At 44.5% G+C, this 14,834-nt stretch overlaps 1 protein-coding gene across 11 annotated transcripts in view; it reads left to right on the forward strand.

Moving 5' to 3' along the window:
- The window catches only part of MEGF11 (multiple EGF like domains 11), a 377,287-nt gene that overhangs the window by 101,181 nt on the left and 261,272 nt on the right, over positions 1-14,834 (forward strand). For all 11 annotated transcript variants that reach the window (XR_004002431.1, XR_004002432.1, XR_004002433.1 and 8 more), the window contains exons 3-5: positions 2,078-2,201; positions 7,106-7,207; positions 9,202-9,302. Coding sequence is in view for 8 of the 11 variants with exons in the window: in XM_030578784.1 (XP_030434644.1) it covers positions 2,086-2,201; positions 7,106-7,207; positions 9,202-9,302 (319 nt within the window). In the remaining 3 variants the exon portion in view is untranslated. The remainder of the gene's footprint in view (positions 1-2,077; positions 2,202-7,105; positions 7,208-9,201; positions 9,303-14,834) is intronic.

Raw genomic sequence — 14,834 nt, forward strand, 5'->3', positions numbered from 1 at the left:
CATTAGTTATGTCTTTAATAAAACTGTGGTCAATGTGCTCCTTTCCCTTAGAAAGGTGTCACATCCTCCTTCAGCGGATACCCACAGACGTAAGTGTATTCTTCAGCGTGCTAACGAGTGACTTTGCTATATGTTCCTTTTGTTACTAGAGCTGCTAGACAGGAATAGCTTTGGAGCCTCAAAGGCTGATCCCAGGCCCATTGAAATTAATGGGATTCTTTCTTGTTTCTTGTTCTCTGGGCTTTGGATCAGGCACCAATACGGAATCAGTTTTCCCCCTCTTGTTCATTTTACTTTATGCTTATATGCTCAACGCGACATCTGTGCTGGGCAGGATCAACCCCTTAATGTGGTCTTTATGCCAGTTCCTGCAGTGAGGTAATGTAATGAGAGCCATGTGTTTTGCAGACAGCAGAAGGGAGATCTGTTCTGTTGCTAGGGGAAGCCTGCTGGCAATGTCTGAGGTTAAGTTATGGAACCATGTTGGTCACAGTGCTGTATTAGAGGAGGACATATTTATGTCAAATGCCTGAAATGGAAATTGTAATTTTATTGTTCCCTGAGTTTTAATACTTTATTTCCATAAGAGGCTGCATCGTTGGATGCAGGGTTGACATATTAGCCCCAAGTTTTCCATCCAGCTGGAGTTCTTGACAGGTGTTTGAGAAGTCTTGATTAGTAGCGCCTCTCTGGTCTGCAGATCGAAGTATGTTGCCTAGTTGTAAAGAAGAGGGTTGCAAAGCCTTTTCCCAGGCCTTTACAGGTTGAGATGGTTGACGCAAGGAGTGCAAAGAGGTTACAGGGGAGCCTTTGGAGTCGTATCCTACTTGGCTTGCTCATTTTAGTAGTCTCTTTGAAAGCTGCTCTTATGAATAAGATAAGAGGAATTTGGCCCTCAGTGATTTTCAGTTAACCTCAGTGGCCACAACACTGACAAACACAGAGAGTTCAATTTATATTTATAGATCTATGTATAAATCTTCGTACATATAGACTAACACTTCCTCAGATACATCTATCCTTATAACATCGATTAGATGATGAAGAATCCAAACCAAATGAGTTCAGGCATTTCTACTTCAGATGTTCAACATGGCTATTATTTATTTCATCATTAGCATGACATGGTGGAATCAGCTGACCTCTGTCACTCTGAATGGACACTTCAATAAAAGCTGAAAAGTGAATTGATTTTCCCTCGGTCATGTAATAAGCATATGTCTTTGAGGTCTAGCCTACTCTGACACATGTAAATCCCTGGGTGGGTTTCACCCATGGGTTGATGGGAATGTAGATTATTTTAACAGCTCAATTATTTACTTTATTTGTGAAAGCAGCCTTAATGATCTTCGGTATCAAAAATGTTCTTAGGGAGAATCATGGGTATTGATATCTTGGGTAGTTTCACCCTCAAATTTAAGCTCAAACCTACTGAAATCTGTTTCGATTCCTAATTTTAGGACGTGCCTCTGCACTGCATCCTTAGTAGTGGGAGGATTTGCCTTTTTGCAGGTATCAGCCCCACTGTTAAGGCTGTGTTGAGATTTGCACTTAAAGCAGACGTTAAATCGTCTTTGAACATATATGAATAGTAGAATGTATCTCTCTCAAATTTACAGCAATGGCTCTGATTAGAGGATGAATTTTTTGAGAATTTTCCAGTAAATCTGTAAATTAGTTTCTGAGTTATATGCATGTTAATATAGCTCCTTTAAGAAATTATTTGGTGAGTCTCATCTGTTTCTTTTCCAGAGCTCTCTAGTAAATACATTCCTGATTGCTCAGATCTGAATATTGACTTGTCTAGATTGTAGCAAAATATAAGGCATAGGCCAGTTACTGACTTTATTATGGTGTCAGTATTTTATTTATTAACATTTCTGCTGATAAGCCTTTCTGTCCACACCATGATAATAAATAATTGTCACTTGGAAATATCGTTTTCTATTCATTATGGGTGTGAGTAAGGGGATCAAAATGAGTTTGTGCTGAAGTTCAGGCCTAGTCTTGGAAATATTAAGCAGATGTTCTTTCATACTGATCTGTTAATGAACATTGTTTTGTTCTCTTCATCTAGAAACAAGGATGGTGGTCTGCATACTGTTGTGGTGGATTTTAAAAGTGCTTACCCTGTCTTTCTTGCTGAAAACGACTCTGTCCTTAAATCCAGATGATCCCAATGTTTGTAGTCACTGGGAAAGGTAATGTATAAGCAGTGTCTCCTTCAATTTGATAGCCAGTGCAGATTTGTACACTGTAAAGGCAGAATTATTATCACTAGGAGTCAAATTATGTCACCGTCCCGCACAAACAGACACTGATCTATGCTGCAGAGGCACCTGTGTCTGGATTCAGAGCAGCCAGAATAATCAGCGCCAGGGTTATGCATGAGGGAACATAGCACCATACTACTTATCTTCTGTCCTGCTCTGGAATGCTCCTTTTGTGGCTCCTATACAGGAGCTCTCTCCATGCATTCAGGGTTTGAGTCTGACTCCCTCTTGAGTTGCTGGGTGCAGGTTTCCTGGCCGGTGGCTGAGCGCAGTGTTTGCCAGTGTTTGGCACGAAGTATTGATCCTTTGTTGGTACGATGTGCAGGTTTGTATTATGAATTCTGAACTTCTTGGTTTCGCCTGCGGAATTCCCATCAACACCAGTGAAAGTTCTGCATATGAGATGAAGGCAGAATATGCAACACAGACCCCTGGACTAGAGAGCTCTGTGCACTGGAGACCCCAATTGTGAATTAGGATAATTTTGCTCACAGCACATCTTTGTTGTAGTGATAGGCTCTCGTCCCATAACTGGGTCTTTGCAGTTGGGCTCTTGTGTCTGCATGGAGCCTTTTTTGCCTTCAGTGGGGCTCCATATGGATGCAGGGGTCCATTTCCAGAGACCACAGATACTAAAGTTGCTGCACGTTGAGGTTTAACTCATGTAGCTTCCATCCCAGTTACGTGTGTTATTCCAGCATAGGAGTGAATGGGACCCTAACATTTCTCCATAGCTTATACTACAGCAAGCATGGCTCCTGTAACGAGTAAATATGCATATATAGCATAGTGGCATTTATGAAGTTTATTATGATTTGATTTTTGGAGGTCTTTGTTAGAGCGTGAAGTGGTTTACAGGAAAAATGCAGCTGCAAAGAGAAGCATGTTTATGTGCAGAAATGGTATTTTGCAGTTGTGGTGGGGGCGATGCATTCAGAGCACAGGAATAAAATATTGATTTTGTGTGAAGGAAGTCTGCAACCTAGAGACCCAGTGAAGGATAAACAAAAATTAAATAGCAAAATGGATTGGTTGTACTGACCAAGATAACTTTGTTACTTAGGCGTTAATAAATCAACCAAAAAAGATTAAGTTGGTGTAGCGCTGGGTAACAAATAAGATCATAAAATAATAATAAAGATTCGTGAATGTTATTGTTTTACATTTATAACGAGCAATGTAAATAAAAATCCCACCACCAACGAAAACCTCCAGCAAGTTGTTGTACAGAGAACAAAAGTGATTGTCTTGTGGCTGCCCAGGTAGAAGGGAAATATGACAGATCAATGTATTAAGAGCCCAATTTACTGACTTCAATAGGCATCAACTCTCCAGGCAAATATTTTGACATCATCTGTTGTTAAGAGTGCAGTTCTGAAGCCTTTAATCACGCCAGCAGTCTCATTGACTACAATGGGATTGCTTGCATGATTAAGACCACTGATTTGATATAAGGGTTTGCAGGATTTAGCTCATAGGTCCAGGTCCTGCAGTTAATAAAGACTGCAGGTTTCTGCAGGGAAGATCAGTGCAGAATCAGGGCCTTATAGTGCAAGATTCTCAGCTTTGTGTTTGCCTGTCTGGCAACACGCACACCTAGAAGGCTATGGGTGGAATTTTCTAAAGCATTTAAGTGATCTAGGAGCACTGTATCACAGTTCAACGAACTGCCCCAATATTTCCCCTCCCTGTTCCCTTAAGGGCACCCAATTCTAGGCACCCAAGTCTAGGCTCCCAATTCCTCAGCTGTCACCTATCTCAGGTAGAGACCCACGTCTTTTTTCCCTTCTGACTGGGGTTTTTCCAGCCTGCAAAGCTCCCTGCTTACAATGAGTTATCCCCAGGAAGTCAGACTGCCTAAAAAGTCTGCACTTTGCTTTCTCTGCGAAGGCTAATGAACAGCTGGAATTGCGAACAGTTACAAGTTACCCCACAGCTCTTTATAAGCAAGTACATTTATTCTTAAGGGGAAAGCCTTACAGAGAAAACGTACTGAAAACGATAAAAGAACCTACACGCATGTGATAAGCTTACCAGAGATCACCCCAACTCCAGCAAGGGCTCTGATAGGAGTCAGTCCTTCCCACCCGGCCAAGGGTTCCTTAGCACAGACCAGGCACACCCATGAATAGGTTAGTCTTTCCTTTACACAGCTGGCCTTTAATCTTCAGACTATGGGTAATCAGCAGACAGTGGTCCTCTCCTTTGGGTGTAGCTGGGTTTTTGCATCACTAGAGGTGGGGAATTTGCATTCACCTCCCCCTAGAGATTCCCGAGGCTAACATTAGACATTGTTTGTCCCAAAAGTCCTTTCTTGTCTGGCCCATTGTTCAGTCTATTCTTTGAAGTTCATAGCACTTCCCAGGGTTCAAATCCCATCTGCCCTGCTAGAGAAGTCCATCGTCCCAGTCCACAATAATATATAACCTTTGCATTTAATACAATGGACTCCAAAGATACTTAAATTTAATTCAGTAAGGTTTTTCCAGGATGCTGCAGGAAATTCCCATTGTTGTGGGAGTGAGACGTATGGTATTTGTGCTTCTAAGTTATGTAAACTCTTGAAAATACCAGCCTCATCTAAATAAATATAATTAATAATAGTAAGGTAGTACCTGTTGCACAAAATAAGTAATATGTAGTGATGGGGGATAACTGCTGACATCTTCCCAATGTCTTCACTCTTTGTAATTTTTAACCAGTTTACCCAATTTCTGCACATTGCAATCTATTCAGGCCTGTAAAAGATAATATCACATTCTGTCCAAATCTCAAAACATTACCATGCCCAGATAGCACGTAACTCATAATTTTAACATCTGCAATTAGTTACCAGGTTATTTCTGCTACAAATTACTTAGGATTAAATTTGTGCAGTTTAAAAATAAACACCCTTGAGACCTTTTAGACATTATCCCCAGTTTGATTGGTGCTCCCAATATTTGTTGAAGTAATGACTCTCCTTCATCATAAAATGAAATGTAAGACTCCCACCATGCTGGCAAAACTCAGCAGCATTAAGTTAATATTTGTTCATATTCGCATTTTTGTATACAAGCAAAAATTAACAGTCCTAATAGGAAGACCTCTGATACGATTTAAAGACACGGAGCATTTTACAGATCTTCTAAGCCAAACTATTTTGCTCTACATAAGTTTTGTCTTTAGAAAATGTAAAGTTTTTATCAGTTGCCCTTTCCAGCTTTTAAAACACGTAATGCATTTTTTGGGAACATTTATTCCTGACTTAGAAAGAAATGGATTTTTAAATCAGTCGGAAATACTCCCTAAATGTCTCAGGTGTGCCTTGTATGCAATGGTCCGAGCTGGGAGCAGAAGCTCTAGGAGGTATTCTGCTTCCAGGTGAAAGTGGGAAGATTTCTTTGGGCTTTGGATCAGGCCCATAGTTTCCAGGCAGGGCCGACTCTAGTCACCAGCAAACCAAGCACGTGCTCGGGGCGGCGCATTTTCAGGGACGGCATTCCGGCCATCTTTTTTTTCGCTTTGGGCAGCAAAAGCCTAGAGCTGGCCGTGGCAGCCGCAGCGCGTCGTGCATGGGGAGTGCCCTGGGGCCGCTGTGGTTCGCGCTGCGAGGGAGCAGTGCCTGCACCTTGTGGCTGGGCTGGGCAGGCTCTGAGCTGGGGACGCTCGGGCTGGAGGCCGCCCCACGGGGCACATGGAGCCGCCTGCAGGTGTGCTGCAGCTGGGGCTGGATGAAGTGGCCCGAGCTGCCCAGGGACTGCAGCATAGAAGGTCATAGAGGGTGGGGCGCTGCTGTGCAGGGCCTGTGTCCCACTCTCTGGGGCTCCGCTTCCTCTGGGGCTACCCTGCCCTGGCTCATCAGCCCCCTGCTGGGGTGGTCCCCTAGCTCTGCCCTCCTGGGTCCCAGCCATTCCTGGAGGCAGGAGCCCCGGCTGGAGGGACCCTGGGCTGAGGTGCGGCCTGGGAGCCCTACTGCTTACCCCGACCTGGCCAGCGCCGGACCGGCTGGAGGCGAGGGGAGAGCGGACGGAGTTAGCCCTGGTGGGAGGGAGTCCAGGGCTGGGGGAACAGAGGATGTGGATGGGGGAGGGCACCAGTGTGTGTGTGGGGGGGAGAGAGCTCAGGGCTGGGGTGGCAGGGGATGTGGATGGGGGAGGGCACCAGTGTGTGTGTGGGGGGGAGAGCTCAGGGCTGGGGCGGCAGGGAATGTGAATGGGGGAGGGCACCGGTGTGTGTGTGTGGGGGGGAGAGCTCAGGGCTGGGGCGGCAGGGGATGTGAATGGGGGAGGGCACCGGTGTGTGTGTGTGGGGGGGAGAGCTCAGGGCTGGGGCGGCAGGGGATGTGAATGGGGGAGGGCACCGGTGTGTGTGTGTGGGGGGGAGAGCTCAGGGCTGGGGCGGCAGGGGATGTGGATGGGGGAGGGCACCAGTGTGTGTGTGGGGAGGAGAGCTCAGGGCTGGGGCGGCAGGGGATGTGGATGGGGGAGGGCACCAGTGTGTGTGTGGGGAGGAGAGCTCAGGGCTGGGGCGGCAGGGGATGTGGATGGGGGAGGGCACCGGTGTGTGTGTGTGTGGGAGAGCTCAGGGCTGGGGCGGCAGGGGATGTGGATGGGGGAGGGCATCGGTGTGTGTGTGTGTGGCGGGGGGAGAGCTCAGGGCTGGGGTGGTGGTCAGCCAAAAATTTTTTTGCTTGGGGCGGAAAAACCCTAGAGCCAGTCCTGTTCCCAAGGCTGTTGATTTAGTTATTTCTAAGGCTGGAATTAGGTGTGGGTGCACGTCAAGGAAGCAGAGGGTTTTTTTTTCACATTGTAAAGAACTGTCTTTCCCTCCCTTTCGTTGTCTGTCCCTAGCTATGCTGTGACAGTGCAGGAATCTTATGCTCACCCTTTCGATCAGATCTATTACACGAGATGTACTGATATACTGAACTGGTTCAAATGCACTAGACATCGGTAAGTGCTGTTGCCAAGATATTTTTGCCCTTTCATTTCCCCATATCCCCAAACCTTTGTGTTATCTCCTTCCTGACACCGAAGGAAATACAGGCCTTTTTGCAACAAAATCTTTGTGACTGACAATATTTCATTAGCCTTTGCACTGAGAAATCCAGTGGCAATCTAGGAAACCAGGAGAGGGACAGTGACTCTCTCCTGAACTTTGATTCAGTTACATCAGGGATTCCCAAACTGGGGGTTGGGAACCCTCAGGGGGTTGCGAGGTTATTACATGGTGGGGTCACGAGCCGTCAGCCTCTACTCCAAGCCCCGCTTTGCCTCCAGCATTTATAACGGTGTTAAATAAAGTGTTTTTAATATATAAGGGGGGTGGACGCACTCAGAGGCTTGCTATATGAAAGGGGTCACCAGTACAAAAGTTTGAGAACCACTGAGCTACACAGAATACTTCAGTTGCCTAGTGCAGATGGGACCAAATGGCTTTGGATGTATCACAGCGTCTTTCTTTCTCTTTTAGACTGTTAGTTTGAATATGGGTCAGGTTGGTGGTGACTAGAAATGGGATTAAGCTACAAAGTTTGCATCTAAATCTGAAGCTGAACTTCCCATAAATTTGGAGTTTGGGGCCAATCTCCGTCTCTGGCACGGAGGGAAAGTTGTTGCCATCTATCAAATTCTCCTGGGTGGTGTGAAATCAGCTATTGGCAGCTTGGCTCCCAGTGGAAAGCAATTCATAAACACCCAGCACAAATGGTCCTCTTGGGGTCTCTTCCTGCTAGCAGCTACTATTTGGGCTCGATTCCTATTGACTCAGTGGCAGCTGAGGGCACTCAACACCTTGTAGGTTTCAAACTCCATTTTAGTTTCTGTGGTCTGGTGCCCAGAACTGGGTACAGAAGTTGAACTGCTCATGCCAAGAATAGTGGTTTGGTTGGAGTATAGCAGACTAGGTGGGGTTGACTTGTCTAATAGAAAGAACAACAAAGACTGAGCCAAAGTACATTTTCCAAAGTATTGTCCACTCTGCTGCACGGAGAAAGGTAAAACTACAGAACGCTCAGTACGGTGGCTTTTTATTTATTTATTTTTGCATTAGAGGCTCCTGATAGGGAAGGCTGCCTTACGGTGCTTTCTTGATAGCAGTGTTATGCCATCTTCAGGGCCGGCTCCAGGCCCCAGCGCGCCAAGTGCGTGCTTGGGGCGGCATGCCGCGGGGGGCGCTCTGCTGGTTGCCGGGAGGGCAGCAGGCGGCTCCGGTGGACCTCCCGCAGGCGTGCCTGCGGAGGGTTCGCTGGTCCCGCGGCTCCGGTGGAGCATACGCAGGCACGCCTGCGGGAGGTCCACCAAAGCCACGGGACCAGCGGACCCTCCACAGGAACGCCTGCGGGAGGTCCACTGGAGCCGCGGGACTGGCAAGCGGCAGAGCGCCACCCTCGGCGTGCTGCCGTGCTTGGGGTGGCGAAATGGCTAGAGCCGGCCCTGGCCATCTTGCAAGGGAATGAAGTCTGGGAATAATTACTAGTGGAGACAATGCACTTTGGGGGTTAATTTCCCTGTCTCCTGTAACAAGAACTAGAGATACAGCTTGCCTCGCAATAGTTCTTTGTGTGGCATACTGAAAACGTAGTTTCCATAGAAGATTGTGTTGATCCCATTGCTGATAGCTGACCTTGCTAAAACACAGAGAAGAATGGCTGTTCCTGAAAAAGCTGCTTGCCCTCTCTTTAGTTCTGTGACAATGTTCTCAGATAGCCCTTCTTGGTACTGCTATGTAGGCCGATAGCTGCAAATACTGTGTTTATAATACGTGTTCTAATGCAAGTTTCAAAATACATATTGATTTTTTTATGGTGTTTTTTAATATCAAAAGCCTTCATGCATTTTCAAGTAATTATTGAATGCTCTCCTTGCTATAATTTAACACAAATATAATTCCAACAATAGGCATTGATTTCCAATACTGTCAAATGGCTTTCTGTCTTGCAATTTAGAATAAGTTATAAAACAGCATATCGAAGAGGAATAAGAACAATGTATCGGCGAAGATCTCAATGCTGCCCTGGATATTATGAAAGTGGAGACTTCTGCATACGTACGTATACAGTTTTGATTCATACATTACAATTAAAAAATACCTTCACCCAGAAGGTGTAGAAAATCAAGGATGCTAATACAACAGTAATCAATAAAATTGAGGGCTGATTTCAGAGCTACTGAGCATCCACCGCTCCTCTGACTTCAGTAAGAAGTCTGAGTGCTCAGCATCTCTGAAGGTCAGATCTTTACAGTCTGAGGCCCTGATTCAAGAAATCATTCCAACTTCAGCACACACTTAATTTTAAGCATATGCCTAAATCCCAGATCATTTGCATTATTTTTAGGTGCCAGATGTTTCCACATTACTTTAACAAATAGTAATACTCTTGAGTCTCCAACCAAAAGATCATGATAGCACAGTGTATCTTTCCGGTGTAATATTTTTCTACCTGTTCTTTCTCTTTCTACTGTGTCAAGTCCCACACTGGTTTTGTCCATATTCATTTTCAAGAGCTATTTCCACTCTAAAGATCAGGATCTTCACTGATCCTTAAGTGGAGTCGTCACAGAACGCCCCCCCCTCGTTCTAGGGGAGTGACTCAGGTGGAGCAGACTGTGGCCTTGTTTACGCTGCTAAAAAAGCTGATTTTTTTTAAAATCTAAGAGTAACTAATGTGCATGAATCCATCTGAGCTATCCAGGCACATCAGTTTTACCAGGAGGTATACTGCTCTGTACCCATTCCAGGGGTAGCATCTCAGTGAGTTTACCTCACATTAAAACTAAAGTGCCTAGTCTTCACTATGTTTGACCACGGGATAGCGCTCTCTCATTTATGTGCATTGGTTTCCCCGATGTGCAAAATACACCCTTTTCAGCACTGAAGACTACTTAGGTCTGTGTCTACTGTTGAGATCCTTCCCATCTCTTCCCCTCCTCATCTGCCACTCTGTCTTTGTTTTCTTTAGCCATCCTGCCACTTTCTGTTGGTTATTTTTGTTTGGGTTTTTTACATGGTGATCACTACCCTGCTACTGTCACTGGACCATCTCACTCCTAGCAGTGTAAAGTATCTTGCTCCCTCCCATGGCAGAACCCACAAGAAGAGGTCAGGGATCACCAAGGAATTCACCTTTTTGAGTTCCCTTCCAATGCTGCCTTAATGAGAGGAGGAGGAATGGTTTGGAGACTGGAATTCAGCCTCCAAACTACACAGATTATGGGTCCCACTGGGGAAAGGAAGCTCCAGCCACTACAAAGGAGATGCTCCTCCACATTGCTTCAGTCAGCCAGTCCTTTAAAATCTATTTCATTAGGATTAGTGGAAGTCGATGGCATGTGGCGAAGGGAGACTATATCCCGCAGTGTGTATGATGATCAAAAGAAAGTTTGATTAAAAAACAGTGTGTAGATTAAAGGCTAATTGGGTCTTCTTTCATTAATAGCAGCCTTTATTTCTTGCAAAAGTTAAATAGCTTTGTAATTAACAATGACATGCTTAGGCTGCTGAAGGCTGAGTTTAACTCTCTATTACTGGCTTTTTCTTGGATTAAAAGCAGGAGAGAAGGCTTTTTTGTTGTTGTTTTGATCCTTTCCCCCTCTTGTTTATTGTCCCTTTAAAGAGCAATGTCAGATTTTTTTTTCTCACTTGTTGTGTTTGGTATTTTCAGTGTGAATTAGCATTGATATAATCTGTTTTGCTTAGTCTTAACTATTTAAGTAATCCAGAGATGCATGGCTCTGCCTTTTATTCCGTGGTGCCTTTTTCACCCTTCTCATGTCAGTGGTGATGCATTGTGGACAGTGGCAGATAGGTAGGAGATCAAATATTTTTCTTGTTTGAATTGGAAATCTGCCCAATTCTGCATTGTCTAGTTGGAGTGAGATCTCTTAGGGACAGGGACCAGTCTTTTTTACATGTCTGTAAAATGTATAGAACAGTTTGGAGTGCAGTGTAACACTAGTCTCTAAATCAGTGTCCTATCTCTGCTACGGGAGCAGCTGCAATTTAGGTTTTCATCTTTAGCTCCTTGAAGTCCCCAGCAAAACTCCCATTGCTTTCAGCAGGATTGTGAGCTGGCCTCTGTGGCTGGGATCATTTTGTTGTTAGTAAATGAATTTGGGATACAATAAATCAAATGTTGTTGCTAAGGAGTTGGACTAATGTCGGCAGTTGTTGTGTGACATTCCTCCTCATGAAACTCTGGCAGAATAATTTGGTTACAACTTATACCACTCTTCGTGAGTTAAATACTGGTAATTTTTCAGCAGAGATTGCCATTGGGGTTGAATTGTACAGAGCAGAGCGCTGCTTTTCCATTATGGAGGAATGTTTACTAGGAAGTACGTTGAGCCCATCAATCTCATTTTATTGGTGCATGTCCAGAGGTGAAAGGTTAGAGAATTCACCTATTTCAGCATCTTACCATATAGCTTTGGGAATTTAACTTTGAGGGAGGAGTTTGTCTTTGTGACATTTGCTTTTATTGCCTTACTAGGCAAGATTTTAAAATAAAAAAAAAAAGCAAACACAAAAAGTGCATGCTTTTTTCCCACATTGGTGTCTTAGAAATGGTCCCTACCAGTCTGGTAGTTGTGCAAAATGATTTTCCCCTCTCTGCATATATTTATACATGACAGAGCTTTCCACTGAGCTGCCTCTGAAAACAAACTGCATCCTCCGAGTAGTAGATCAGAGCAAGTATGATTTAGTATATATTGTTTGCTAAGGGAAGCTTTTGGCAAAGCAAGTGCATAAACTACAGAAAATCTTTTTTTTAAAACGACAAGGGTTCAAATGCCCTTCAGGAAGGATTTTTAAATTGTATCAACTAGATTAGCATCTGTGGTAGGTAAAGCGGCTTTGAACGCTTCCTTGCTGCTTTAGAAAATAATGTTACGTGGGTCTTTTGTTGTTTTGCCCTTTGAGCAGAGTGTAATTGAGGATTTCCCTTTTAAAAAGTGTCAGGTGGAAAGAGCCCCTGATTCACTAAATGGACAGCTCTTTGTCTGGGAGACCAATGCTTTCTTCAGTCTGTCCCTTTTAATCTTTTCCTGCAGATCAGATTTATATAAAGCATCCACAGGAGAAGTTTGTCCTAGGTAGCACAAGGGGCAGAGATCCAGGCATGAGAAAAGTGTAGGGGAAGGCAGAAAGCAGCATATTCTCCATTCCACCCCAACCCTTGTATATTTAACCTTTTAATTACTGACCTTGGCACAAAAAGCGGGAATGTGCTAATAAAGTTTGCGGATGACACAAAGCTGGGAGGTATTGCTAACACAGAGAAGGACTGGGATATCATACAGGAAGATCTGGATGACCTGTAAACTGGAGTAATAGTAATAGGATGAAATTTAATAGTGAAAAGTGCAAGGTCATGCATTTAGGGATTAATAACAAGAATTTTAGTTATAAACTGGGGACGCATCAGTTGGAAGTAACAGAGAAGGAGAAGGACCTTGGAGTATTGGTTGATCTCAGGATGACTATGAGCCACCAATGTGATTTGGCCATTAAAAATGCCAATGCAGTTTTAGGATGCATCAGGCGAGGTATTTCCAGCAAAGATAAGGAGGTGTTAGTACCATTATACAAGGCACTAGTGAGACCTCATCTGGAATACTGTGTGCAGTTCTGGCCTCCCATGTTTAAGAAGGATGAATTCAAACTGGAACAGGTTCAGAGACAGGCTACTAGGATGATCCCAGTAATGGAAAACCTGTCTTCTGAAAGGAGACTCAAAGAGCTTGGCTTTTTTAGCCTAACCAAAAGAAGATTGAGGGAGGATATGATTGCTCTTTATAAATATATCAGAGAGATTAATATTAGGGAGGGAGAGGAATTATTTAAGCTTAGTACCAATGTGGACACAAGAAGAAATGGATATAAACTGGACACTAGGAAGTTTAGACTTGAAATTAGATGACGGTTTCTAACCATTAGAGGAGTGAAGTTCTGGAACAGCCTTCCAAGGGGAGTAGTGGGGGCAAAAGACCTATCTGGCTTTAAGACTAAGCTTGATAAATTTATGGAGGGGATGGTATGATGGGATAGCCTAATTTTGGCAATTAATTCGGCAATTGATCTTTGATTATCAGCAGGTAAGTATGCCCTGTGGTCTGTGATGCGATGTTAGATGGGATGGGATCTGAGTTATTACAGAGAATTCTTTCCTGGGTGCTGGCTGGTGAGTCTTGCCCCACATGCTCAAGGTTTAACTGATTGCCGTATTTGGGATCGGGAAGGAATTTTCCTCCAGGGCAGATTGGCAGAGGCCCTGGAGGTTTTTTGCCCTCCTCTGCAGCATGGGGCACGAGTCACTTGCTGGAGGATTCTCTGCAGCTTGAGGTCTTCAAACCACAATTAGAGGACTTCAGTAACTCAGACATAGGTTAGGGGTTTGCTACAGGAGTGGGTGGGTGAGATTCTGTGGCCTGCATTGTGCAGGAGGTCAGACTAGATGATCATAATGGTCCCTTCTGAGCTGCCTGTGAGTCTATGATTCTTGGCAGGAAAAACAGTCAAAAGACAGGAGGATGGCAATTCACTTTTTCTTCACATTTTGGGTCATGGAGTATTTTAATCACGAGATGGTTTTTTATTTTTAAATTTCAAGGCTAGTATTCTGTTTTCATTCACTTTCTAATATATATCCCTATGCAGCGTGACTGGACGGCTCAGCGATTTGATAATGGCAAATGAAGTTCTTTAGCTCTAGATTGTTGGTTCAGATCTGACCCAGGTCAATAGTGTCTGAAATTGGTTGTGTCTTGGTGGTGCTCTCTGGGATGAAGCGAGGTGATCACAGCTTGCTTCCAGTGATCAGTTATTTGTGTTACAAAAATATTGTCAGTATTACTACTGATTGGCCCCCTTGCTAACAGTCTTTATAGAGAAACTATGAATTTCACTGGTGGAATCTCCGCTCTGTCAGCCAGAGTGGTGCTCCATCATGGTCAGTCTAGGCACGTGATTATGTTTGTGGTTCTGTCTGTTCTGTCAATAAATGAAGGATTTCATCCAGTTGCTAGCGCAAGTCGTGACCTTTGAATTCACTTTTGAACAAAGGAAGAATGACGTCACTGTCAGGATGGAGGACACGTAGCTCCACCTGCCCAGTCTGGGGGCAGCCTATGAGTACAGCAGGGCCCGCCTGATTGACCACTCTGCCTGGCTGGTTGAGGAATCCCAATGGCTGCAATTGATCTCTGGTTGCTCAATGCTTCTGCCCGCAGCTATGATTGCTTCTGTGCCTGCCTTGTTCCCAGCCCGGCTCCTGCCCAGTCTGTTCCAGCTCTGCTTCCCTACTGGACTCCTGGCTCAGACCCTTTGGCTCTGATTACTGGCTGTGACTCCTGGCTTCAGTTTCTTGCTCCTGCTCTGATCACTAGATCTGATTCCAGTTCCAGCTACTAGGCCTGACCACGCACATCTGGGTTCCTGACAGTTATTACAGTAGTAAGATAAGGTGGTATTATGTACAAGTGAGTTTTGGAACCTGATTGTGATCATGATTTTTAGATAGTGTATTCCATGTCTAATATTTTAAATACAAGCGTCAAATTTCAGTATATAATTTTGTAT

The sequence above is a fragment of the Gopherus evgoodei genome, chromosome 10 (assembly GCF_007399415.2).
Source record: "Gopherus evgoodei ecotype Sinaloan lineage chromosome 10, rGopEvg1_v1.p, whole genome shotgun sequence".
Classification (NCBI taxonomy): domain Eukaryota; kingdom Metazoa; phylum Chordata; order Testudines; family Testudinidae; genus Gopherus; species Gopherus evgoodei.